The sequence below is a fragment of the Eupeodes corollae genome, chromosome 1, assembly GCF_945859685.1.
Source record: "Eupeodes corollae chromosome 1, idEupCoro1.1, whole genome shotgun sequence".
Classification (NCBI taxonomy): Eukaryota; Metazoa; Arthropoda; class Insecta; order Diptera; family Syrphidae; genus Eupeodes; species Eupeodes corollae.
Window position 1 is genome coordinate 217,360,216 of NC_079147.1, and position 24,700 is coordinate 217,384,915.

The window sequence follows — 24,700 nt, forward strand, 5'->3', positions numbered from 1 at the left end:
TGTCATATTTATACTGAAGTAGAAACAAATAAGTGAAGATTGTTAATTTAATTTTGTTATAACAATGTGTGCTAGATTTGTCGAGTTGGGAAATCATTTCCAACTATTTCCAACAACCGCTTCCTCATATTTCAATTGGAAAACCAATATTTCTTCCTGAAATACTCCTCGCATAGCACTTGTATTAGAGCATACTTGGTGTTGCTTATTTTTCTTCTTCTGTTGGTTCATGGCTGATTGTCTAACAATTGGAACTGGTTTATTTTGGAATTAATTTGACACATTTGGTTCTTATTCCTTCGCTCATATACCTTCTTCGGTGGTTTAACTTAGTATACATCACTTAGTAGGTTTTTTTTATTTGCAATATTTTGAACTTAGTACATGGAACAAGACCGAACTCTTCGTTATGCGAACGTTTATTAATTTGGCTGCAGTTTGACTCTTATGTTCCGAAATGTAAAATCAGCAATCAGCAGTGCATTGAAAACTATTTCTTCATTGAAAAATTAAAAAAAAGAAGAGTGCTGGGTTATTATATTGTATTTTTTTAAGAAAGAAAAATCTATAACTGAACAAAAATGTTCAATGATGAAAACCAACAAAGCTATAACTGTCCCCTTTCCGAAATAGATTAAGCTAATGCGTTGTCTATTTTTGAAAAAAAACTTAACATTAGAATTCATCTTATTTAAGTCATTCGTATTTTGCTGAAAATAATGCTCTAAAATGTCTTAAAATGTAAATTGAAAATTTGACTGATAACTATAACCGGCTACTTAGAAAGTTAAAAAGTTTGACTCCACTGAAAAACTTCTTACTTCTTATGTGAATGGAGTTTTTCAGCATCCAGAGTGAGTTAATAAGTTTATAAAAAAAGTTTTAAGTGTCATAAACGGATGGTTTGCTTTATGTCTAGACCTAATTACCTTGAATCTTTTCAAGGCTTGTGGTTGAGATCAGCGGAAAGACGCAATATAATACTAAACTATTCTGAATGAAATTATCTCTAGAGTAAATAAAGCAAATGGGCAGCGTATAAAATAGAAGAGCTCGAGCCATTGTTTGGGTCAGCTTATATTCAATTGACCGGATCTGGCACTGAATGTTTTTTTTTAATATGTTACTTCAAAGGACAGGAAGACTTATTTCATTTATAGGAAAGGGCAAAGGGCATGTTCTGTGAATCCATTAGGGTTAAAAAAGAGGGGGATCTAGTGTCAATTCTCATTTCATATTTTTGTTGTTGTTCAACTGCCACCGCAAGAGCTATATTCAATTTTTTTGACACCTGATTTTTACAATGGCTGCGTTCAATCTCGTAATGGATAGGGGATCATGGATAAGTGGATGTTTAGATACCTTGTTGAACGAGTTGGATAGCTGTATTGAGATAACTGTCAAAAAATAAAAACAATTCAGCTGTTTACAAAAAGCAAAGAAACATTTAAGCTTCGAAGTCAAAATTGTTGTAAGATAAAACATTTAATGGATAATTCAACTGATTCGTTGGACGATGATGAATTGATAGGTGCGTAACAATTTAATAAATAAAAGATAACCTTAATCTGTAATCTATGTTAAATAATTTACTTGCGAAATCTCTGGTTTAACAGAAAACTATCCTAACAGAAACGAGGATCAATTTTCAAGTTTCTTGAAACTCAACCATGTTTTGAATCAGCTGTTCTGTCAGATACCTACATAACCCATTCTTGGATACCTTTGGATTCCTTTTTTGACATCTCAGCTGTTAAATTACACGTAAAACACTAACATAAAGGTATCCGGATACCCTATCTGTCTGAGATTGAACGCAGCCAATCTTAGCTTTATTTTGATTTAGGTTTTTAAAAAAATGTCATTGAATAGATTTTGTTCAATAGGGTCATAACGTAGAAAATCGATGGCATTTAATAAAAACATAGTGTTATATGCACTTTTTTAAAATTATGTAAGATTATTATTAAAAATAGTATTTAAATATAGCACACAGTTTTAAAAAAAATAACTTATTTAAAAAATCGATTCCTGGATTTTGTTATAACTTTCCATGGACTGCAATCCTAGTAAAAAGAAAATAGTTTAAATAAGAAATTAAATTATTTCATATTATATGTTTGTATGTATGTATATATCTTTGTAGCATTTTTATTTGATATGTGTATTTTATTTTCCAAATCCCACAATCTTATTCCAATTTCTATTAATTGTGAAAAATTTGACAAATAACAAAAAATGAGACAAATACCAAACTAGCATTTTTGATAATGTCAAAAACAAACAAAAAATGGCTTCGCAATTATTATTCTTAGATATTACTAGTTTTATTCTAAAATAATGTTAAAATCACCGAATATTCTCCCAAACTGTTATCATATTCAATTTAAAAAAAATAAATGATTATGTCAATAATATTCGCTAGTCTTCAATTTTGACAAATGACAGTAAGATGAGAAGCCATTTCCATGACAAATGCGTTGCTAAATAAGTAGTGTCTACTTACCTATAAATGCAGGTATAGTCAGGATTACCATAATTTGATGAAACTTGAACTTTGCAATACTTAAAACTTTGATCGTTGTTCAAATGAAACATTTGCGCTCGTTTGGTTTTGGTGTTGTTATATTGGAATGAACCTAAAAGAATCTCCTTCTTCTTTTTTACATCTTCAACTCCCTAAATTATACAACATTAACTTTAAGTTAATGAGAAAATATTATTAAAGCTTTACATAAATGTTAAAATCCTTGGGAGCATTCGAAATGTCACCCGTTAAAGAAGCAGACTGTTGTATATGTTCCACGGTAATAGCCCGTATAAAAATCTACATAAATAAAATATTTTCAAGAATTTGAAGAACTTGAATGTAAAAGAAGTTACAAATAACAAATATAAGACCTTATGTGATAGCTTAATCGTAAATGAAGACTTGTTCCCTTTGAAACCATAACAATTTCCAAGTTGCATTGACGGATTCAAAACATTATCTGGAGGGTTAGATTTATGCTTTACATTAAAGACTCTATATAAGATACCAGCTGAATTCAACGGAACATCTTCTGTGTGAACTATTGAAGCACCTGGGTGAAATAAAGGAAAAGTTAATTTGATGCTCTTTCTATTATGATGGCCTTTTAAATCAGACCAATTGATTCTAAAGCGTAGTTTGGTTCTTCTTCAATGACTAGTTGCAAATCTGTAGGTGATGATGCTTTTTTACAAAAACCACAAGTTCCATCAACATTCCAATCGATAACATCGAGTCTTTTTTTAACTGAAGTCAATTCATCCCATAATCCTTGAGTACGTTTCTTAATAAAGTTATCAATTTGTGGTATTAGAGTTTCATCAGGCTTACGGCCTAAAATAACTTTCTAAAAATGTTTGACATATTGTATTTTTGTTCTTTATAAATATTCTTACCGTTAATTCTTCTACGTCATCTTGAAGTCTTGCTAATCTTGTAATAGATGAAAAATGCGTATGGAGCAATGTATATACAAATGCAGTTATTAAAATTGCACTTATAATAGATACACGACAATCCATTTCGAAAATAAATAAAATACATATAAATTAATTGACGGAAAAATATCAGTGTCTATTTGCTCATTAAAACATTAAACAAAAAAACATAGTGTTAGTATAGTAGGAACCTACGATAATGATATAAATATTATAAATTCGCAAATTTTATGGGCTCATTCAATTTTAAATTACGTGCATCATACTCTTTTTTTCAGAGTGCTAACTTTTTTAAAAAGGTAGTCTATGAAGTTAAGCCTTATTTATGTTAAGTGCTTCATTTGTAGCATTTAAGGTTTATTTGCATTTGATTCCTGCCACTAAAAGGGATGCTACATATAAAACAAATATTTGTAAGATAGAGTGAAAGCCAAAATGCTGAATATAATTATTTCTTTATTTAAGTCGAGAAAAGTAGGAGTCATAATTATAGTGAAGACGAATATCTTTATTATATCATCTTTTGTAAGAATCAGGGTTATCAACATGTTACAAGTATAACAAAAGCTTTACATTTCTTATTTATTTTTTATTGCAATATTTGTTTTCGTAAGTGTGGTAAATTTCTGAATTTTAACGTGGTTCAGCTATATAAATAATTTTAAATACCTTTTAATTATCATTAAACACTATAGGGACAAACACTTCGTATTTAATTATAGCCCCCTTTTTTCTTTTAAAGCAGTGTGTTTTGGTTTTCCGAAAATATTTTCAGATTTATTAATTTTTTTTTGGGTTTTGTTAAGTTTTTCGATTTATTTCATTACACTTTCGTTAAGGCTTATAGCATTTTATAGGAAGTAAAAAAGAGTTAACATTGGTGCATTTTCGGGTTTAGACATATATCTGCCTCCCTTCACTTTTGTTCGTTATATTAATGAATCTAATGTCCGATTTCATAAAGAAACACTAAAAGCACTTTTATCTAGAAGTTTTTTAAATTTTATCAGGCCTTAAAATGTTGTCAGTTTCACCAAGCTTAAAATGTAAAAACAAAATCGTCTTGAACGGCGAATAACTATATGATGTTCTTCTTCGTCAGATAAAATCATAAAAATAATATTATAAATGGTAAAGCAATGTTGAATTTATTAACCTATTCATTCTGTATCTCCAAATATTGGAAATACAAATTTTACTAAGCGAAACATCAGCTGTCAATCTGTCATATTAATTTTTTAATGACACTTTTAAAATTTAATGAACCGAAAATGGGCATTTAGTTTTAAAAGGTGTTTAAAAGCTTGTTTACTTTAAAAACCCTTGAGGAAACCAAAATATCCCACTTTACAGTTTAAAATCTTGTGAAATGTATAAAAGTTGTTTATGAAATTTAGCATAAATTGATTCAAAGTCAGGTAAGGAATTAATATTGGCTTTGCCTTTCTCAATATTTAGCTTTAAATATATTTTTGTCATAAGCTTTAATTTGGTATTTTGATGATAAATGTAAATAAATGTATTCTGAATTAATGTTATCTTAGTGCTTTGCAAGTTAAATCGGAGAAAATTGATGATAGAGAATCAAAGTGACAGTATTGATAAGTTATCCCTTTTTTCCTTACATTTTTAATTTTTTTGTTATGTATTCGCATACATTTTTTTGTTATTTTTATGCATTCTATTTTGTTTTTCTTCTTTATATCACATAAACCCATTTAAACAAAATTTGAATTTGAAATATGAATAGAGCTCTTATTTACTTTATTTATTTATTGAAGAAACTTACAAACTAAATTTATAAATTACTTATTTAAGGCATCAGAGTAACCGTACCATGCGATGCCGTTTTTAATTTACTAAGGCTAAAGGATAAAATTATTTACATTTTTACAAGATAACAACTTTAGCAACTAAACTAATTAAATTTCATCAAACTTCTGGTGAGCAGATATGGCAGCTTTAATTCGATAGATAGTTTTGACATTTGATGGATCTAAGATTTTTGCCAGAGTCACAACTACGTCGTCTGTTCCAGTATGTGCTTTTCGAGAAACAGGCAGTCTACAAAAATGTGCCAGATTGTAAGAGGTGTTTCACAATTTGAGCATTCCTCTGCAGCTTCACGAGTGTAGAAGTGTTTGAATAGAGCTCTTTTTCTTTTTTATTCTAATTGGATACCATCACGACAAACAGTTGAATGTGTTTATTTTAATGTAAACATTCTGTGAAAATCATGTTGAAAGAAATTTGCAAAGAAAATCTATCCCGAAAGAAAATGTTATGAACGTTTTTAATGGTTTCTTTTGTAAAACAACATTTAATATCGACTGATATCAATAAAGCCTTATTCTCCAGTTTCGAATACCAAGTTAACGTGCATCGGCCTCAACTTGATCACTCCACCGGAGATGAGGCCTGCCTCTACTTCTTGTTCCCTCAGGCTTGGCGTTGATTACCTTACGGGCTGTGAACTTCGATGTTTATTCGCTCGACATGCCCTAGCCATCTTAAGTGTTGTACACGCAGTTTTTTGACCAGTGGCAAGTCGCTGTACAGCTGGTATAACTCCTAATTAAATCTTCTCCGCCAGATGCTACTTTGCCAGTTGAGTCAAACCGGACAATAGATCGTACGCACAACTTTCCTCTCGATGATACCAAGAGATCCTTCATCCGCCTGGGGGAGGGTCATTGCTTCTGCACTATACAGAAAGACAGGGATCATTAAAGTTTTGTACAGTGTCTCTTTGGTACTTCGCTATGGAGCCTTATTCCTCACCTGCTTAGCAAGGGTAATTCTGCGTTTTTCTACGCTGAACTAGATCTTGTACGCGATGTTTAAAAGGCTAATGCCTCTGTAGTATGTGCAGAAAAGGCGGTCACCTTTTTTATGGATCGGGCAGATGATGCTTAAGTTTCACTCGTCGGCCATGTTTTCTTCCGACCAAATTTTAGTAACTAGCTGGTGCATGCTCCTTGCCATATCTGCTCCAGCGTACTTAAAAATCTCAGCCTGCAGACCGTCATCACCGGCCGCTTTGTTCGACTTCAGCCTGGAGATGGCTAATTTTATTTCACTCTGGTCGGGTGGGTGGAACTCTAGATCGTCAACCAAATGGATTTGACGAAGATGCTCGCTGGCGGAATCGTTGACTTCATCACCATTAAGCAGCTGGTTGAAATTTGTGATGGAGGCTTTGTCGCTAATTATAATATATATAGTACTATCGATTTTATTTACAAATTTTACTTTGTTCGTTGTTTTGTCTTTAGTATCGTCGTGAGAATATGCAACATATGTTTTGAACTATTAATAAGGTATTATTTTTGTTAATTTGGCTTTTTTTTGCCTCGATAAGATTTTCTTTGAAATAAGCAATGGATATCTTTTATTATAAAGTTTGACAAAATAAAAAATCGAGTTTTAAGGTTTCTCCATATTTCCACTCAGCCTACAGAACGACTAGAAGCGTTAAAGAATAGATGAAATCAATGCGTGGTTGACAACAAACAGGAGATCAATCGCTTTAAAATATTTAATTTTCCAGAATTCACAATTTCCCAAAATTCTACCACGAGACTGTAGGTTTTATGAAAACAAATTATAATGGAAAACATTTATTTTCTTTTCAGACATATATAAACGAAGATATTTTTTTTAAATTCCAATATCAATTTGCTCATAAAGAAATATTTTGTAATTATCGTAGTTATAAAAGTTCATCCCTAGAAAATAGCTTTGTTTAAAAACAAAGTTCCTCGTGTGTTCATACCCATAGATTCGTTTAAAACACATACCCATAACATCCCTGCATTTTTGTTTCGAAATCGAAAAGTTGACACCTATTTTCTTTTTGATGTTCGAATAACAGAAAATTAATTTCCAAAATGGCTGTCTAGGGCACAGTGTTTTGTATACAGAGAGAGAGAAAGAAAGAGACAATTTCAATTTGTTTTATCATCAATTATCGTCATATAAAAATTTATAAATACAAAATAGTTCATATTCGTGTCGGGTGTTGTTTTTCGTTAAGTTAATAAAATAATTTGTTATGTTTTATATAAAATAAAATCGTGCGTGTGTGTTTAATATAATTGGTATTTGGTGTGCCGTTTTATTAATACAATACAACAAAAAGAAACTAACTATGATTAGTACAATGGATAATCGGTCGTATGGTGCGATAGCCAAATCGAATGGCCGTGGTGAATTTGCGACTCCAGGTGGGTTTTTGTTTTTTATTTAATTATGGTCTCATTCTCGATGAAAAAAACACTTTTCTTTGTGATTTATTTTGTGTTTTTTTCAATGAAAAGTTTCAATGTTCAAATGAATTTCATTATTTCCTATTTAATCAAATTTAAATCAAAAAAATCAAGTCGAAAAGTCCGTGGTGAATTGAAAATCGACCGAGTTACAGCGAAGACAACGAAATCGAAAAATGTCGATGTAATATTCTTTTTTTTTTCTTTAACAACCGAGGAAACTCGAGCCTCCTCTATATTCGTCATACAAATCTATTATTTAACTAACTGTTGTTTATTATAAAGCAACAACAAATTGTGTCGATGTCCAAAATTAATAAATCAAACATAATTGTTCTCTTCCGCTTCGTTTGTCGTTGGGGTTTTTCGATTCGAGTCGCTAGTGTATAACTATATTGTGTTACTTGAGGCCTCCTCCTCCTCTTCGTTATTCTAGCTGTCGGAGGGAGGAAGCCTCAGTAGTCATAGATTTAGATTCCTCATTTGAGTTCTGATTTTTTGTATTTATTTTTTTCAGAACTCACGCCAGAACAACAGAAACTTCTAATAGAATTAAAAAGACGAAAGCAGGAACTTTTACTTGAAATTCAGGTGAGTTTATTTATAATTTTAAGTTCTATATTCTTTATCTTATCACAGCTCTAAGAAGCTAAAAGTAGGTGGTGATGACCTTGTTTTCGAGTGGATTCTCTTCCCTGCTTTGCTTTGCTGTATAGAGACCTAGTGCCCATCTAAATGCATTGTTTCGAGTCGATGTTTGTTTTAAGTTTAAATTTAGAACCACAGAGTAGGTCAATGACATTAGGTGGTTATATTGGTTTTTGTTGATCATGACGTGTTGGGCTGATAGTAGAGGTATGTATGTTAAAGTGGCTGGCGACAAACTTTGGCGCGAGTGCAAGTATGTTCCTCAATTATCTCCCAACAACTAGAGAAAAAAAAACTTCGTATTCATTGTATTTTCCATCTTGAATTTGAGGCGCCTGCCTTATCTTAACTGTGTGTAGTACTTGTTTCAGATAAAAACAACAAAAAATTGAATAATTAGTATTGAAAGTTGCCTGCAAGGTGATAGGTGAATGCTCACTACACAGAAGAAAGGCTTGTCATCTTTTCAAAGAAAAAAAAATAATAATAAAAAACCCTTCTGGCCTTTCTTTTTATCTTCAAGAAGACAAAATCAATAAACTGAGACTGTTTAATATTTTTTTTTAGGTCAATGTACCTAGGTAGTTGATGGGAAGATTGTTTGTGACTTTGCGAAACGACTTTACCGGTGTTTTAAAAGGCCTAGAAGAAATGGCAATGTGTTAAGTGCAATGACACGAAAATATTTAAAAAAAAACATAAAAACCAAAAAAAAAAAGAACAATAAAGTCACCGCAAAGTTATGTCCGGTACTTGACTTGGACGTTTGGATTATGTTTTATGTAGGATCTGGAACACACAATAGGCTAATGTGCTCAGCATTGCTCTGCTCTGTTTTGTGTTTTTTTTTCTTTTTCTTTTGTTTTTGTTTTTATTTTTATTTTTATTTTTCTTGTCTGGTGCGCCTTTGAGTTGTTGTAGACTCGTGTGGTAATTTAATTAGGTGGGCAGAATTTGATTTTTTGTTTCTGTTTTGCTTGAGTGTGATTATTTTCTTTAATTATTAGCAATTTAAATTTGAGGACAGTGGGACGCCAAATATGGCAAAAGATAACGCAGTATGTTAATAATTATTTTTGTTTAAGTCTAGACTCGCCAGACTTGATAATTTAGTTGCTTTACTTTACTTACAAAAAAACTCAAATAATATATGTAGGTATATTGATTTTGTTAACAATTGTTGTTTTGTTTTGAAACAACAATCAAATATTTCAGAATTGTGTACTAAGTCTTAAAAATCTGCATCTAATTGTAAATTTGTTGTTTTTGGTCGGATGCGGGTGTCGATCTCAAAACAATACAGTGTACTTACTTGATGATCAATTTAGCTTTTACTATGTTCTTACTTTCCTAACTTCCTATCTAAAATTATAAGATATTATATATCTTCCGAAACTCCTTATAAAAGTTTCGAATACGAGGTCTGTTGTTTTGCTATAAATTACTAATTACAAAATCCTTTCAAGGTCATTAAACAAAATATAATAAAATAAAATAAATCAAAAAAACTTGGTATTAAAAATCAAAATCATTGAAAATGATGGAACAGACCAATTTACCGTAAATAAAAAAATATAATTGATTCATCTTTTTTATAAGATCTATCTATGTAGGCAACTATTTAGAATTGATCCGATCATTAGAAGTTTTTATGTAAAACTACAGATGTTGCTCCTTTGCATTTCACTAACTTGTGATTCCTTATATTGGATGGCAAATATTTGTTGGGGCTTCGTTGGTTCTTTTTTATTATTAAACTTTTCCTGCTTTGGCTAATCCTGAGGCATTTTCTAGATCCAAATTTGAATTAACTTATTCAGGGAACAATGTTACGTTATGTTAATATTTTAACCTCTAAATTGGCATTTGGACTTTAAAGTTTTTTTTAAAAAACTTTCTCCACTCCTTTCAGATTATCGATATTGTAGTCTTAAGCTTAAAGCTACACTTGTAAAGTTATGCTATACGATATCTTTGAGTCCATTGAATTTAAATTTAGCATCTTGATCACTTATATAAATAAGTTCTAACAGCAGTTATCTTAGGTTAGGTTAGGTTAAAGTGGCTGCGGATTCAAAATCCACACACTTAGGCCAAAAGAAAAGGCCCAATGTGATACCACATCAATCTAGAGAATCACTTCTTACTAGTTGAACCAATTTGAGCTTTTTATAAACGAAAAATATATTTTATAACCATTTTAGCTAGTTCGCTGGGACTATCAAAAGAGTAGTCTCCCAGATGACGTTTGCGTCTTAGTGAAAGAGCAGGGCAAGTGCAGAGAAGACGAGAGATTGTTTCCTCTTCTTCCTCGTCCATACAGCTCCTGCAGAAGTCATTTGAGGCCACCTAGAGTTTGCTATCGCAAAAGCTGTTTCGTTTAGCAGAAGTTTACATGCAGTATTGGATTCTGCTGAGTTTGTCGTAGTATGTGACTTTCTCCAGTGCAGTCCGCAGTACATAAGTATTGGTCGGATGACCAATGTGTATAGCCAATAGGTTATGCGAGGTTGAAAACCCCATTTGCTTCCTATGGCTTTCTTGCAAAGGAAAAGAGCTACTGTAGCTTTTTTTTGACTCTTTACTGAATATTAGGTTTCCAACTTAATTTTTTGTGCAATATAGGACCAAGATATTTCGCTTCATTGTTAAAAAATAGTGGTACACCTTTTATTGAAGGAGGTACAATTACTGGGATCTTGTATTTCCGTGTAAAAAGGACGAGGTCTGTTTTTTGAGGATTAATACTAAGTCTGAAGTGATCGGCTCTTCTAGTGAGCATATTGAGTGCGTTTTGGAGGAGGTCTCTCAGTGTATTAGAATGTTTCCCGGCATGCGCAACCACTCTGTAGCCTTCCCTCTCAAGGGATATTAGCAGTTCGTTAACACTAGGTTCCACAGGAGAGGGGACTGTATCGACAAATCAGTGGCGAGCTCTTTCCGCAATTCCAACTTCTGTATGGAAATAAAAACACAACGCTTTTAAAGTGGAAAATTAATCAAAAACCACTATCTTTCCGTTTTATTTAAGATCGACCATCTCGGTCGAAGTCTATCAAGTCTCTGCTCTTCTTTTACATTTCTTATTGGCTCTACATTCTCTTATACTCTTTCTTACTATATAGAAAACATCGAATGCAGAGTTACCAGACTCATGCAGTTCGATACAGGGACAGAAACCACCTTGTGGAGTGCCTCTACCGACTGACCTTTTCGTACAAAAATCCCCAATCTTAGAGTTGATGATCCTGCTTTTTAGCATTAGATTAATCAACTCACAGAGTGAGTATTCGACGTTTTGGGTCGTCATAGCAGAAGTGATAGCGGATGTGTCAACGTTGTTGGGAGCGCCCCTCGATATCCAGGAAGGCCACCATAGTATATTTCTTTTGCTCTAAGGAGTATTCGATAATTCTTACCAGAATGTGCAAGGCTGTTTCTACCGATATCCCTTTGCAGTAAACGTTCTGAGACATCGATAGTCTCTTATCAATGCTATTACGTACATGGATATCAATCAATAGTTCCAGAGTTTTGAGAATGAATGATGATAGGCTAATATGTCTTAGATCTTTAGGATTGACATGCGAGCATTTTCCCGCCTTGGGAATGAAAACTACCTTTTCTTCTCTCCATCGCTGAGGTATATAGACCAGAATTAGACAACTTTTGAAGATCATCTCAATGATGGCCAAAGTTATTTCGATGGTATGTTGTAGCTCAGCCGCAGTTATATTAAACAAGACGTATTATTCCTTGAAATGCAATTAAAATTGTCAACTCTTATAATAAATGACCATATTACTTTGCTTCACTTAACGTTAAATTAAAACTACATATATGTAATTATTTATTTTAAAGCTTTAAAAACGATTAAGGTCAGTATGCGGATACTTAATGAAGCATTACGTGTGAATACACTTATCTGTCGCATACGTGCCTATGTTTAACTTAAATACTAATTGTTTTGTAACTTCTAACGATGTTAGAAAATTGTTAAGCTTTTATAGTTTTAGTGTACCGTAACAAAAAAAAAAAAAACAAGCACATGTGCATTGTAAAACGCAAAGCAAAGTAGAACAAATCATTGCATACATTTTTACATATCCAGAAGCAGATTAACCTAGTTGTGTATTGGTATTAAAACTGCGTACAGTTCTCTTAGAACCTTCGCTAGTCTAGTCTAGCACCACATAAGTGGGTATGTATTTACTACACAATCAGTGTATCACTTCACAAATTGAATTTTCTACTTTAATAATTCTTGCGTGCAACAAAAACAATGTGAATCCTCGCAATATGGTTGAATTGAAAGTTCGTTGCGTATGTTTTATTTTAAGTATATGAAACAAAAAAAAAACGATATATAGCATTGGAATCTTTATAGCTCAGCAGTGATATTATTGCAAACAGTAGATTCTAATCTAAAAAAAAACATGTCTTTTTTAGCTATTCTTTGGTAATAATTGTCTCCGTCTTAGATTTTGAGTCCATTACTAAGATGGATATATTTTGGTTTCGATCAAAATTTAAGTTAACAATTGATTATCGTAATAGTCTTGGCAATGTTCCAAAAGCTTTTAACTTGACCAATTGGTGGGTAAAAAGTTCAAAGAATACACACAGTATTAAGTGTCAAGGGAATAGATTTATATTTTTATTCGAAGTAAATCCAAACAAAAAAGAAAAGAAAGCTAACACATTAGATTTATGTCCTAGTGATTGCGTGACAAAAACTACAATTACCACTCAAATTTTGTTTGTTGACTTTCTATGTGTAACTTTTTTTGGCATTTTTTTTGCTGGGCTTTTTTCATTTGTTATTTATTTGTTGTTTTGTCTTTCAATGAAATGAAAAGATAAAGAAGGTCGTTTGATATTGGTATTGTTATTGTAGTTGTTTTTCTGTTTGATATAAAACACTCCCAAATGATGATGATTTCAAACAAAAAATTAGTGACCAGATAATGATGGAATAATTAATTGCAAATGTAATACAATTCTTTCGAAGAAGGTGTTGACGGCACACATTAATTAGAATCCTGATTCATGATTTTTCTCAGAGTTCATTGTTTGATCAATCCTTTTAATTAATTTTTGTTTTTAATCACATTTGTTCGTCTTTTAAAAACTAACAAAGCTTGGAGGTTTTTACTCCAGTATTTGGAAAGGAATTTGCATCAGCCTCAATTTGGTCACTCACCGGAGATGAGGTCTACCTCTACTTCTTGTTCCCTCTTGCTTGGCTTTTGGTACTTTACTTAATGGTTTTATCGTCTCCGCCAAAAGACACAAATCGGTTCATAGAAAGTACGTAGAACCTTCTTCTTGAAGGTACCAACAGAGCGTTCATCCGCCTTAGAGAGGGCCGATTCTTCTTCACCTTAAAGCAGAACCGGGATGATGAGGGTTTTGTACAACTTTTCCTTGGAGCGATTATCAACAGTTATTCTCCGCTTGAGTTTAGCATTGATGTCATTTGCAGTGTTAACTTAAGTGCACCCCGAAGTTATACCCATCAATGTCCACGTCCTGCCCAAGTCTGCGATGCGAAGTTAATCTCTTTGATGAAAAGACGCATTTTGTTTGCTTCAACCTCGATACTGAAAAAGGCACTGCAACTGCTCGTTTGGTTCTTCCCATAAATTAGCTTGTTGTTGATCCGGAACGAAATTTCTTGTCTGCTCGAGATGTTGGCAGAGCATTTCTAGGTTTAAGAAGCATATAACAGCACTGATTTGACGTTGGATTCCAAGAGTTTTAACATGGTGTGTAGCGACATTTTGCTAGAGTTCCACACAGGAGAAAGGATTCAAAATGCACTACGGGCTTTGTTTATTCTACTGTTAACATCCGGGTCCGTTCCGCCATCGAGAGCTATAAAACTTCCCAGATAATTAAACTGCTCGACCTCGTCAATGGTCCCCTGCCTTCAAACAACTTGTGTGCTTTGGCCGTTGGTCATTCCTTTGGTCTTATTTGTGTTAATCCTTAAGCCAGCCACCTCTCCATTTAATTGCAGCGAATTACACACCTGATTTAAGCCTGCCGTGCTGTTTGCCATGAGACTTATATCGTCAGCATAATCTATGTTGTTATATCGTCAGCATAATCTATGTTGTCAAACAGACTCCATTGGATACCGCGTCTTTCATTTGTACTCACCGTGTCAGTCATCACATCGTCAATCACCCGCAAAAACAGAATTGGTAACAAGACATGTCCTTGTCTCACTCCTCGAAAGAGTCGGAAAGCTGTCCATTGTGCAACAAAAAACACCTTGCGTTGTTTTACGATTCTTTAATAATAGCAACAATTTTCTCAGGGATTCCTCGCGCAATAAGCGATCTCCAGATGCATTTACGATTGACCCGATCAAACGCCTTCTCAAAATCTGCAAACATTAGGTACAGCGGTGATTGGTACTCAGATTATTGTTCAAGTATGATTCGTAAGGTGTTGATGTGGTCGACGCACTATCGGCCACTGCGAAACCCCGCTTGGTGCCTATTGAGGGTAGACTCGATCCTGGACTTAATCCTCTCAAGAATAATAGTTGCCATTAACTTGGTAAAATGATACTATGATACCGCGCGAGTTATTACAGTTTTTAGGTTTCCTTTCTTTGGTAACTTTACAATAACTCCATCCTTCCAGTCCCTTACCCAAGGGACCCAAGGGACTCTCCCAGACCGCCTGCACAAGTTTAAGCAAAATACGGGAAGCTGCCTCAGGGTCTGCTTTTAGGAATTCTGCGGGAATACTATCAAGTCCAGCAACTTTGTTTTTCTCTAGAAGATGTATCGCATTACTTATCTCTGCACTTGTTGGGGGACTGGTGTCAATACCCCTAGAAGATCTGAGCATGTTGTTCAATTGTGGATTCAATTCTGCATTGTGGTCATCATTTAGCACATACAAATTTAGTAAGGGCGTGCAGAATAACTTTGGCTTTAATCTCGAAACATTTTTGCATAAACTCCTTCAGACCTTTCGATATGCTACAGTTGGTAAGAGCTTCTTGTTTGAAGCCATTAGTTTTCCCTACTCTTCTTTTATTAGATTGTAGGTAAAATTACTTCGTTGTTAAATTAAAGAAAATTGTCCTAATTTAAAGTCACTCTTGAACCCTTTAACTGGAAATACTTGTCTTCAGAAACATCATTCCTTGAAAAATCAAAAGTCTGTTGAAGATTTTCCAATGTATTATGTTCATAATGTATTTATTCAAGTTGAAAGGAAATAGTGTCTATAAATCATATAACGATTACACAGGAACTTATCTACATATATGTATGATAATATTATCATATATCTATATTATTCCACCTGCACAACCCTTGACCTTATTATGCCAACCAAAATGAATAACTGCATTACATTTTCTATTTGACCTTTTGTGTTTGTTTGTGTTGACATTTCCATCAATATTTCGTCGTTTTGTTTGGATTACCATACCTACCACATTAAATGAGGTATACCACAATTTCATTTAAACATAGCTTCATCCCCGATTTCCTTCCTAAATTTACACTTAAATATGTACTTGATTCATTTATTGCTCTCAAATTATACTCCATTAACATAAATTATCCACATCGCACTAGAAAAGCTTGTTGTTATTGTTATTGTTATGTTTTTTTTGTTGTTGTTGCTATTGTTGTATTATTTCTTGACCTCTAAACGTGCCAATCCAAAAATCCAATTTCATCTTTCTCGCCTCTTAAATTAAAGTCAAAAAGTAGATACTCGTGTCCGTGTGTGCATAAAATTACAAAAGGAAACAAAAAAAAAAAACACAGAAGAACATGATAAAGAAAACCTCGATTCCCTCATGACGATGATGACGTGAGAAAGAAAAATGGTTTTGTAATATTATTACCTATCTACTAACTCCACACCCAGCGACTCAGCTTCCCACGTCTCATCTTCCATCTGTGTTTTTATTTATTTTTCATTTTTGCATTGAGTATGAGTATCATGTTTAAAGAAGCTGCAGAGCCAGAGATCCACATATTAAACAAGGGAATTCCCTTCTTACTCAGTCTGTCATTTCATTTGTATCGATCGGCTCTTTCATTTTAATTTTTGTTTGCTTTTTGTTATTGCGGGAGTATTTTTGGCAAAGGAAATGCTCTTTATTCAGCCGCCAGCGCCATCCATCGACTGGAGAGAGAGAAAAATCCATAAAAATAAATTGCTTTACAGTGAAATTATTTTCATATGGGTATTTTTCGTTATTACGCTGTTGTGGTCCTTGTGGTTTCTCTTTTGTTAGCAATCCCATTTCAAGTTTAGTGTTGCCGATGAAGGTTTTTTTTTGTTTGGTTGTCTTGTTTTGTTTTTGGGAATTCAAAAAAAAAAAAAACTGGCGATTGGAGGAAGATTTCTGAAAGTTAATGGGCTCATTGGATACATTTTTAACTGATAAGTGGACGAAAAGAGGACTTCAAGGTCGGCAGTAAAAATGTCGGTTAAAGTATCCTTGGCAATACTACATTTTGAATATAGTTTTGAATTTCTTAGATTTATCGCTAAATCGTCACCGTTCTTTAAGAGATGAGTGCTAATTTAACTGTGATTGTAAAAGCATTTCAAAGCAATTTTTTGTACACAAATATCCCTTCATTCGCCAATTAAATTTTAGGGCTGGTGGGTTAATTGTAAAAAAAAAATCGTTTACAGTATGCCCCATTTTTTTCCTATCCATAACATTTTTTGACAATTTTTTACAGAAGAACATATTAATAGTTCTTTGATCAGTTCTGATTTTTGTCTTTGCTAGACTACAGTTTATGATATTCCAATTTTTAAATGATAATGAAAGAACTACATGCAAAACATTTTATTTGAAAAACAAACCCAAAAATTGAAATGAATTTGATATTTTGCTACATGTTTTAATGGTACCACCTAACAGAAAATGAAAGAGCTACTTCCCCAAAGTGGATGGCGACGATTTCTATGAAAGATATCGATTCCATAAATATACTGCCTAGTTTATAATTTACCCTTTAAATATTGAAGATCGAACTTAAATGAGAGGTTTGCCAATATCTGCAAGTCTCTAAGCCTTAACAATGCTACGATTTTTGGCTTGAAATGGTCACTAAAGTATTCTAATGGAATTTGTCAACCAACAATAAGCAGAATAGTTTCGAGGATTTCAAATTAAAAAAAAATACAAACCGTTTTATAATATGACTATGAACATGTCCTAATGATTTTTGTTCTTGAGGTATTTATTCAAAATTAATGATAAGTTTGTTGAAAGGCTACATTATTGCTACTACTACAATTACTATTAAAAATAAAGTTTCCTTCAAAGGATGTGGATGAAAATTCATTACTGGTGATTTAAGATAATGGTCACAAAGCTAGTGGGTACGTAGTCAAGGGATTCTGATTGGCTAAATGCAACTACAAAAGTATTTGAAGTTTCCCCACCAACGTAGTGTAAAAATGTAGGCTATAAAGTTAGTGCACACTGGTTTTGACGTTTCACAATTAGCTGCTCGGTAAGGACACAAGAATTTAAAATGGAATGAATCTTTCGGTATTTTAATACAAATATAAATCAATCATATTATATCTTCTATTTGGTTTTATTGAATTTAAAAAGAAAACAACTATTTAAAGTTTTGAAAATACAAATGTTTCTTATTTTAAATATTTGTATTTTTCATTAATATGACAGTTGCGGATTGACTAGCTTTGTAGTGCAATTTTGCATTCACAAAGCTAGTTGAATTTTGACTACGTAGTCACTAGCTTTGTGAATGCGCCCAATGCTTATTTGCCCTATAACAAAACTCTATTTACAAATCCTAAATGATATATTCTGATTTAAAAATTTTATAATGTAGATGAAGTGTTAACTTAAGTTCAAAATTTCGGAAATAATCTATTTGTCAATTTGTTTTACAATAATTGGACACATATGTAAGGTGATATCCTATTTCCAGTAAATAAGAATTTCTAAATAAATTAAAAAAAGGACTTACAACGTCACCATCGACAGACGTAACTTTTAGGTAGTCAATTACTTTGTCTACCTAGGTTCCGTTGTAAACGCAGAAAACAACACCAGCGCTGAGATCAAACGAAGAATAACTCTTGCTAACCGCAGTTTCTTTGGGCTAAGAAAGCAATTGAGTGGCAATGTTATCTCTCGAAGGACCAAAGTGTCGCTATGTAAGACCCTTTTCATCCCCGTCCTGCTTTACGGTGCAGAAGCATGGACTATGACAAAAGCGCATGAAAGCACCTTGGGTCGTTTCGAGAGAAAAGTTCTTCGTGTGATCTATGGTCTCGTATGCATCTTAGGCGAATGGAGGAGAAGATGGAAAGACAAACTGTACGGGTTGTACAACGACGTGGACTTAGCCAGAAGGGTAAAAGTCCAACGATTAACATGGCTAGGTCAAGTAGGGCACATGGAAACCAATCCTCCAGCCCGAAAAGTCTTCGAATCCACACCCACAGCGAGGTAGAGAAAGACCACGAATCAGGTGGCGTGCAAAAGTGGAAAGTGCCATCACCCAACTTGGAGCTAGATGGAGAAGTTTGTTAGGTGAGGCCCTAGTACACACAGGACTGTAGCACCATCTTAAGTAAGTAAGTACATAAATTAAAATTAAATAGTATTGGGTCGTAGAAGAAATCTAAGTCATAAAACATTTCTCAAAGTCAAAATACATCAGGCGCTCAATTACGGCATCAGTAATCGAGTCATACATAACTGAATTATTTTAATTTGAAATTACCACTAACGTTATCAGTCTAGTCATTTCCCATTCGAACCAATTTTCCCTCTCAAGTTATAGTTTAATAAATGTAAGCTTTTTAGGTGAAATTCTACCAAACAGCAAAGAAAGGTGCCTCCATAAGGCGCTGGAACTTCTATTGGAATATATCTCTTTAATTGTATGCTCAAAACTACATATGAAGCCTTTTAATTAAAGTGTAAGGGATAATATTTTATCTTACTTTTGTGAGCGCTCAATTTAACAAAAAAAATAGCTTTTAAGGGTCTTCGCTTGGTCCATCTCACCTTTTGATAATTGTTTATTTGCTTTAAAACACACAAAAACATAATTTTTGTTTTTATCACCTGAATCATTTTGTAAACAAAAACAATCCATACTTTGCCATCCTTTGTCTGGCAAAATAAATAAAACGAATAAATCTCATCGAATGCTTTTATCCCGTAGTGGTCACTTTTATCATTCGATCGCTAATGGGACTCACTCACTCGGTCACTGACGCAGAAATTCGGTCTTTAAGATTCTATTCGAACATGTCTTCAGTTAGTTTAACTTTTTAATTAATAATACCGATTCCTCTTATTGTGGTTTAAATGTCGACATGTGCGGTTTGTGTATCACTTATTGGCAACACTGTTCCATCTATCGTCTCAGTCCCATCCATTCGAGCACTGCAGTATCAGACACCCCGAATCCGAAACAAACAATAGAGAAACCAAACCAATTCATAGCCACAAGTAGTAGGAACGTAAACACTATGACTATGAGAGCAAAGTGTAGAGTATGCAGCAGTGGATAATGAGACAGAGGCACACAGTTGTGATACTAACTATGAGTTGAGTACTGAGTACACTGGCAAAGGCACAGGCACACAGAGACGGAACGGAACTAATATCTATCGACGAAATATATCCACTCCACCAATTTTTCTTTCTTATATGTGTGTGTACATGTGCTGTGAGTTCGTTTTCGTTCCTTGGTTGTCTGGCTGCTCTGGCTCTGGCTCTGTCTCTGGTTGTGGGGCTCTGGCCAAAAACAATCATCACACTTCTTCTCAGTTTAGTGTGTAAAGTCAGCAGAGAACTAAGTCGAGTTCGAGTCTCCTGACTTCATATCGTCAATGTGTCGTAACGGACGGTGTCGGTGTTTCGCATTGGCTCATTGATAGAGGAATTTTTCCATAAAAATATTAAAAAATATAAATCTTCGCTTATCGAATGCGGTACTTCTGCTCGTAGTGATAACAAAACCAGAAAAAGAAAACGCAAACAAAATATATTTTTTTAATGCTTTTGCTATATACTTTGCGCAACTTTTAGTGTTTTTCATTTTCGTTTTCGTTTTGTTTGTTGTCCATTTGTGTATAATTTAGTGGTGTTATTTTGCCGCAGTAGTATTTCGTCGCGAAATATCAGGCACAGTTAAATAGGATCTAATCGCGCAACGTTTATTTGATTTGTGACTCTGTGATTTAGCAAGGCCACCACCAACAATCTAAACGCCAGAACCAGCTGGTCTGGTTCTTATAATCAGTTTTCTTTTTTTCTTCTTTGCTGTTGTGGTCGTTGATTACGATATAACAATTATTATTAAATTAATATTTACGTAATTTAAATGTGTGCTTTAAAAAAGTAAAGAAAATTCAGTTTGAACTTTGACTTCACAACATCCTCCCTATTCTTGGAGAGTGTTTGAAACCTTTGTTTCATTTTTTTGTTGGTGTTCTGTTGTTGTCTCGAGTGTTATTTTTGGGGTGTAGCATTGCTCTCCAATGTGCCAAACATGAATAAGAATTTATATTCACCTCATTAAAATTGCATTGAGGCTAATAAAAACCACATCGCAACTGTAGAATCCCATATAACCCGGTTCGTGGTCCCATTTGGTAAATAAATCGCGGATAACACGATACATTATAGAATAATAAAATACAGAAGTGAAGTGGAGACGGGAAGAGAGTGTCAATTTGAATAAAACAACAAAAATAAAAAAAATACCAACAACTAAAATAACAAATGCAAAATAGTTAATCGTCATTTACCTTACCTGCCTTTATGTTTGTTTCTCTCTCTCTCGACATTTCTCTTGGTCTCTTTTTTGTTTTTGTTAAAAGTGTCTACTGACAAGTTGAGTTGTATTTTGTTTAAAAATTACCTTTCCTTAAAATCAAAATAATATAAAATTCGTATTCGGTCGGTCATCCTCACCGAGCGACGTTTCGCCGTTTCGCCATAAATTTATCATCTGTGTATAGAATTTTGTATTTAAACAACAAACAACTCACAAATCCGATTGATAGAGAAAACAACTACAACTGTCAGACTTGAAAGAATTTCGAAAAAGAAGATTTTAAAATGCAAAAAGTGACTCCAAGCTTTACCAAGTGATATCGCATCCCATCGCAATTCAAATCACATCTCACAACATCCATCGGCTTCGGCATCGATTCCTAAATATGTGCTGATGTTGGGTCGGTTCGGTTGGTGATTTGTTCAATTCTTGATATTTTCTGTCATGTTATTATTGTTGTGGTGTTTTTTCTCCAACAATAGCATTTAAATGTCATTTTGGATTTTGTTTTTTAAATGACGTATTGGAATTCTTAATTAAAGTGTAAGCAGGTTGGTTTAACGTGTTTCTTTTTCGTACGTTATATATTTATTTTGTGTATTCTGTTTTTGATGTACAGTGAAGACCGGATGAATGTTAAAAAATTAATAAAAAAAAAATAGAAAATCTTTTAAAAATTACACATTCAGGTGATGAACTGTTTTTATTTGTGTTCACCTTCTAAACGGATGCGGTAGACATTCTACGACGACGGCGAAATTGGCGCCTGTAATTTGTTTTCATTGAAGAGTTTCAACAATCCAAGTATTAAATAAAAATTACTTTTATTTTTATGTGAAAATCACGCAAATAATTTGTATTGATAATTTCTGTTGAATTCAATTGTGGAACGACTTTTAACATTTTTATGACGGATTCAATGCTTAGCAACAGAAATAATTATTTTTAAAATTCTCAGAACTCGATAGTTAAAATATAATTAAACTCTCGGCGTCTGTCGATCTTCTCTGTACACGAAAATAAAAAATAAAATATGAATGACTCAACGAACAACGACAACAATAAATACCAGAAATACTTCAATGTGCAAAAATTTAATGAAAAAAGAAAACAAAAATGCAATTACAATTCTACCTGTTGAGTTAATGTTTAATTACAAAAATGTTTTTCTTATAACGAATTGTATGTACGTACATTTGTCTAGATGGGAGCTAAGGATTTTGATATTTTCTGTTTATTTGTAAATATTTTATATTGATTTGAAGAAGTTGTCTTTTAAGTAATGCTTAGATTGTTGTGCATAATTAAACAACATTTTGTTATTGGAGAGTGTTGTTGTTGATGAATGCTTTTACATTTTGTATCTTTTCTTCTTTGTATCGTTTTCAATTGTTAGCATGGCCTTTTTTGTAAGTTGATTCTCTTAATTGTCATTAATTAATAATTCCGGTGTCAAAAGGGCGGAAATGCCATTAAGATTAAAACAGTCATTATTTTAGTATTTTTCTTCAATTATAAGGGTTATTATAGTAAGCGACGTAATTAATGTTACTGTCTGTTATTTATTTTTCTTATATAAGAGTTTTAAAAATGCAATCAAATTAAAAAAAAATATTTTTTTTTGCTTGAATTGTTTCCAGATCGTCGGCATTCATGGGTTTTTGACAGTTGATCACAAAAAAAATTATATTTGTTTACTAAGCCTCGTCAGAAAAGATAATCTTTTGCTTAAAATCGTTGTCCGTTTAAGCTGCTCTAAGGCCCAAAATGAGAAGCCATGAGAAAGCGGTTGGTCAAATCATGCCTTCAATGATTGAGTTAATTTGGCCGTGTTTGCAAATAATCTGAGATTATTGTACAAAATTAACCTTAAGTTAGGGCGCGAAATTTTAAGCTAATGAGATCGCTTTTGAGTTGATGTATGTACAGTGAGTGCCATTAATATTCGGTTTTTGATGTTTCGTTCCATAAAACACTTTACTTTTCACTTTAAACTTAAAAAAAAGTTAAACAGTGTTTCTTTAAAATATTTTATATGTAATATTTTTATATATAAATTTTTCAATGAAAATAGCAAATAAACAAAATAAAATAAATAAAGAATACGACAACTCAAAAAATAACACTTCATTAATATTCGGTTTTTTTTACATACTTTTTAATTAATCTTTCTTACCATTAATTTTAATATTTTGTTGGATACCCTTGATTGGATAAAACACCGTCCAGTCGCTTTTTTTTTAATTTGTTGAAAGTATTCAATGCCTTCTTTTCTCCATTCTTCTTGAAGCCGTTCCTTTAGTGCTCTTATTGACTAGACAGGGTTTTCGTGAACTCAGCGGTCCAATTCATCCCATAAATTCTCTATTGGGTTAAGGTCTGGAGATTATGGAGGTGTTTGGATAACTTTTGGACAGTTATACAGAAGCCATTCCCCTTACAACATACGTTTTGTGCTTCGGGTCGTTGTCCTGGTAAAATTTGAAATCCGTTAAAATGCCCATTTTTTCAGCACTTTGCCTTAAATTTGGCTTGCGCCACACCATAACTCTTCAATCCGATTTAAAGGGGTTGCACTTACTCTCGTCAGCAAATATTACATCATTCCAACAAGTTGCGTCCTTATTTTTGTGTTTCCTCCGGAATTTGATCCGAATTTGCCTGTTGCGCATATTGATAAATGGCTTTTTGGGCAACACGACCATTGTAGCCATTTGTCTTTATAGTTCGGCGTACTGTCGATGCAGATATTTTCTTTTTACATTCCATTGACACTTCTTGCACAATTCTTGGTGCACTTAAACGAGGATTTGCTTGAATTTTTCTTACTATAAGCCGTTCTTCTTTCGTTGTTAACTTTTTTGGTTGACCCATCTGCTTCTTTGGTTCGATCCTTCCTTCTCTTTTATACCTCCAAACAATATCACCGACAGTGTTTGGCTTCATGTCTAAAATATCAGCAATTTTTTGTATGTTTCATCTTTATTATGGTAAAAAATAACAAGGTTTCTTTTTCAAGGCTTACATTTTTTCCTTTGCGCCCCATGATTAACTTTTTAAATAAAACCAAACGATCTTACAGTAAATTGTTTTTAAAATGTATGCAAACGTCTATTCAAATGGGGTGGCGCAACAGTCCGTTGTGAACCAGGGCCTAGTGACTTGCAAATCTCAACCATTCCTGTGTGCGTGTACTGTTGTCAGGAATGGAAGGGACCTACAATTTAAGGCCGAATCCCAACGGCTAGTTTGAGAAAGCACTTTTTCATGACAAGAATTACTCTTGAAGGTTTGTCAATTCCTCGCAAGAGGCAGTACCCGCGAAAATTATTTTTTTTTTTTAATTAAGGTGTCACAGGCAGGGATTGAACCCTAGACCCCTTGCAAACGTCTATTGAACACTTTATTTTACCGGTACTCTTGAAAAGACAAACTGCTAATCGGGGCAAATGTCAAACTCAGCAAAGAAAACAAAAAAAC

The 24,700-nt window shown here is 33.3% G+C and overlaps 2 protein-coding genes across 6 annotated transcripts in view; one reads left to right on the top strand and one right to left on the bottom strand.

Annotated features, from left to right (window-relative positions):
• Window positions 1-1,935: 1,935 nt before the first annotated feature.
• On the bottom strand, window positions 1,936-3,625 carry LOC129942485 (SUN domain-containing protein 5). Its single transcript, XM_056051460.1, has 6 exons — window positions 3,427-3,625; window positions 3,149-3,377; window positions 2,902-3,083; window positions 2,735-2,827; window positions 2,507-2,679; window positions 1,936-2,066 (listed from the first exon to the last, which is right to left on the bottom strand). The coding sequence occupies exons 1-6, from the start codon at window positions 3,550-3,552 to the stop codon at window positions 2,042-2,044; spliced, it is 828 nt and encodes a 275-aa protein (XP_055907435.1). The 5' UTR covers window positions 3,553-3,625; the 3' UTR covers window positions 1,936-2,041.
• Window positions 3,626-7,390: 3,765 nt separating this feature from the next.
• The window catches only part of LOC129953681 (cytohesin-2), an 80,155-nt gene continuing 62,845 nt past the window's right edge, over window positions 7,391-24,700 (top strand). For 2 of the 5 annotated variants that reach the window (XM_056067023.1, XM_056067014.1), the window contains exon 1: window positions 20,193-21,771. Coding sequence is in view for 1 of the 5 variants with exons in the window: in XM_056067049.1 (XP_055923024.1) it covers window positions 7,619-7,694; window positions 8,254-8,327 (150 nt within the window). In the remaining 4 variants the exon portion in view is untranslated. Of the gene's footprint in view, window positions 7,695-8,253; window positions 8,328-20,192; window positions 21,796-24,700 lie in introns of those variants that run through there. The other 3 variants (XM_056067049.1, XM_056067031.1, XM_056067039.1) reach the window with 3 other exon arrangements.

Bases quoted from the DNA above. Each gene is read 5' to 3' on its own strand.
- LOC129942485 (XM_056051460.1), bottom strand. From the start codon at position 3,552: ATGGATTGTCGTGTATCTATTATAAGTGCAATTTTAATAACTGCATTT. The intron at 2,828-2,901 runs GTCTTATATTTG...TTATTTATGTAG, and splicing joins CGATTAAGCTATCACATAAG to ATTTTTATACGGGCTATTAC. The intron at 2,680-2,734 runs GTAAAGCTTTAA...TGTATAATTTAG, and splicing joins CCAAGGATTTTAACATTTAT to GGAGTTGAAGATGTAAAAAA.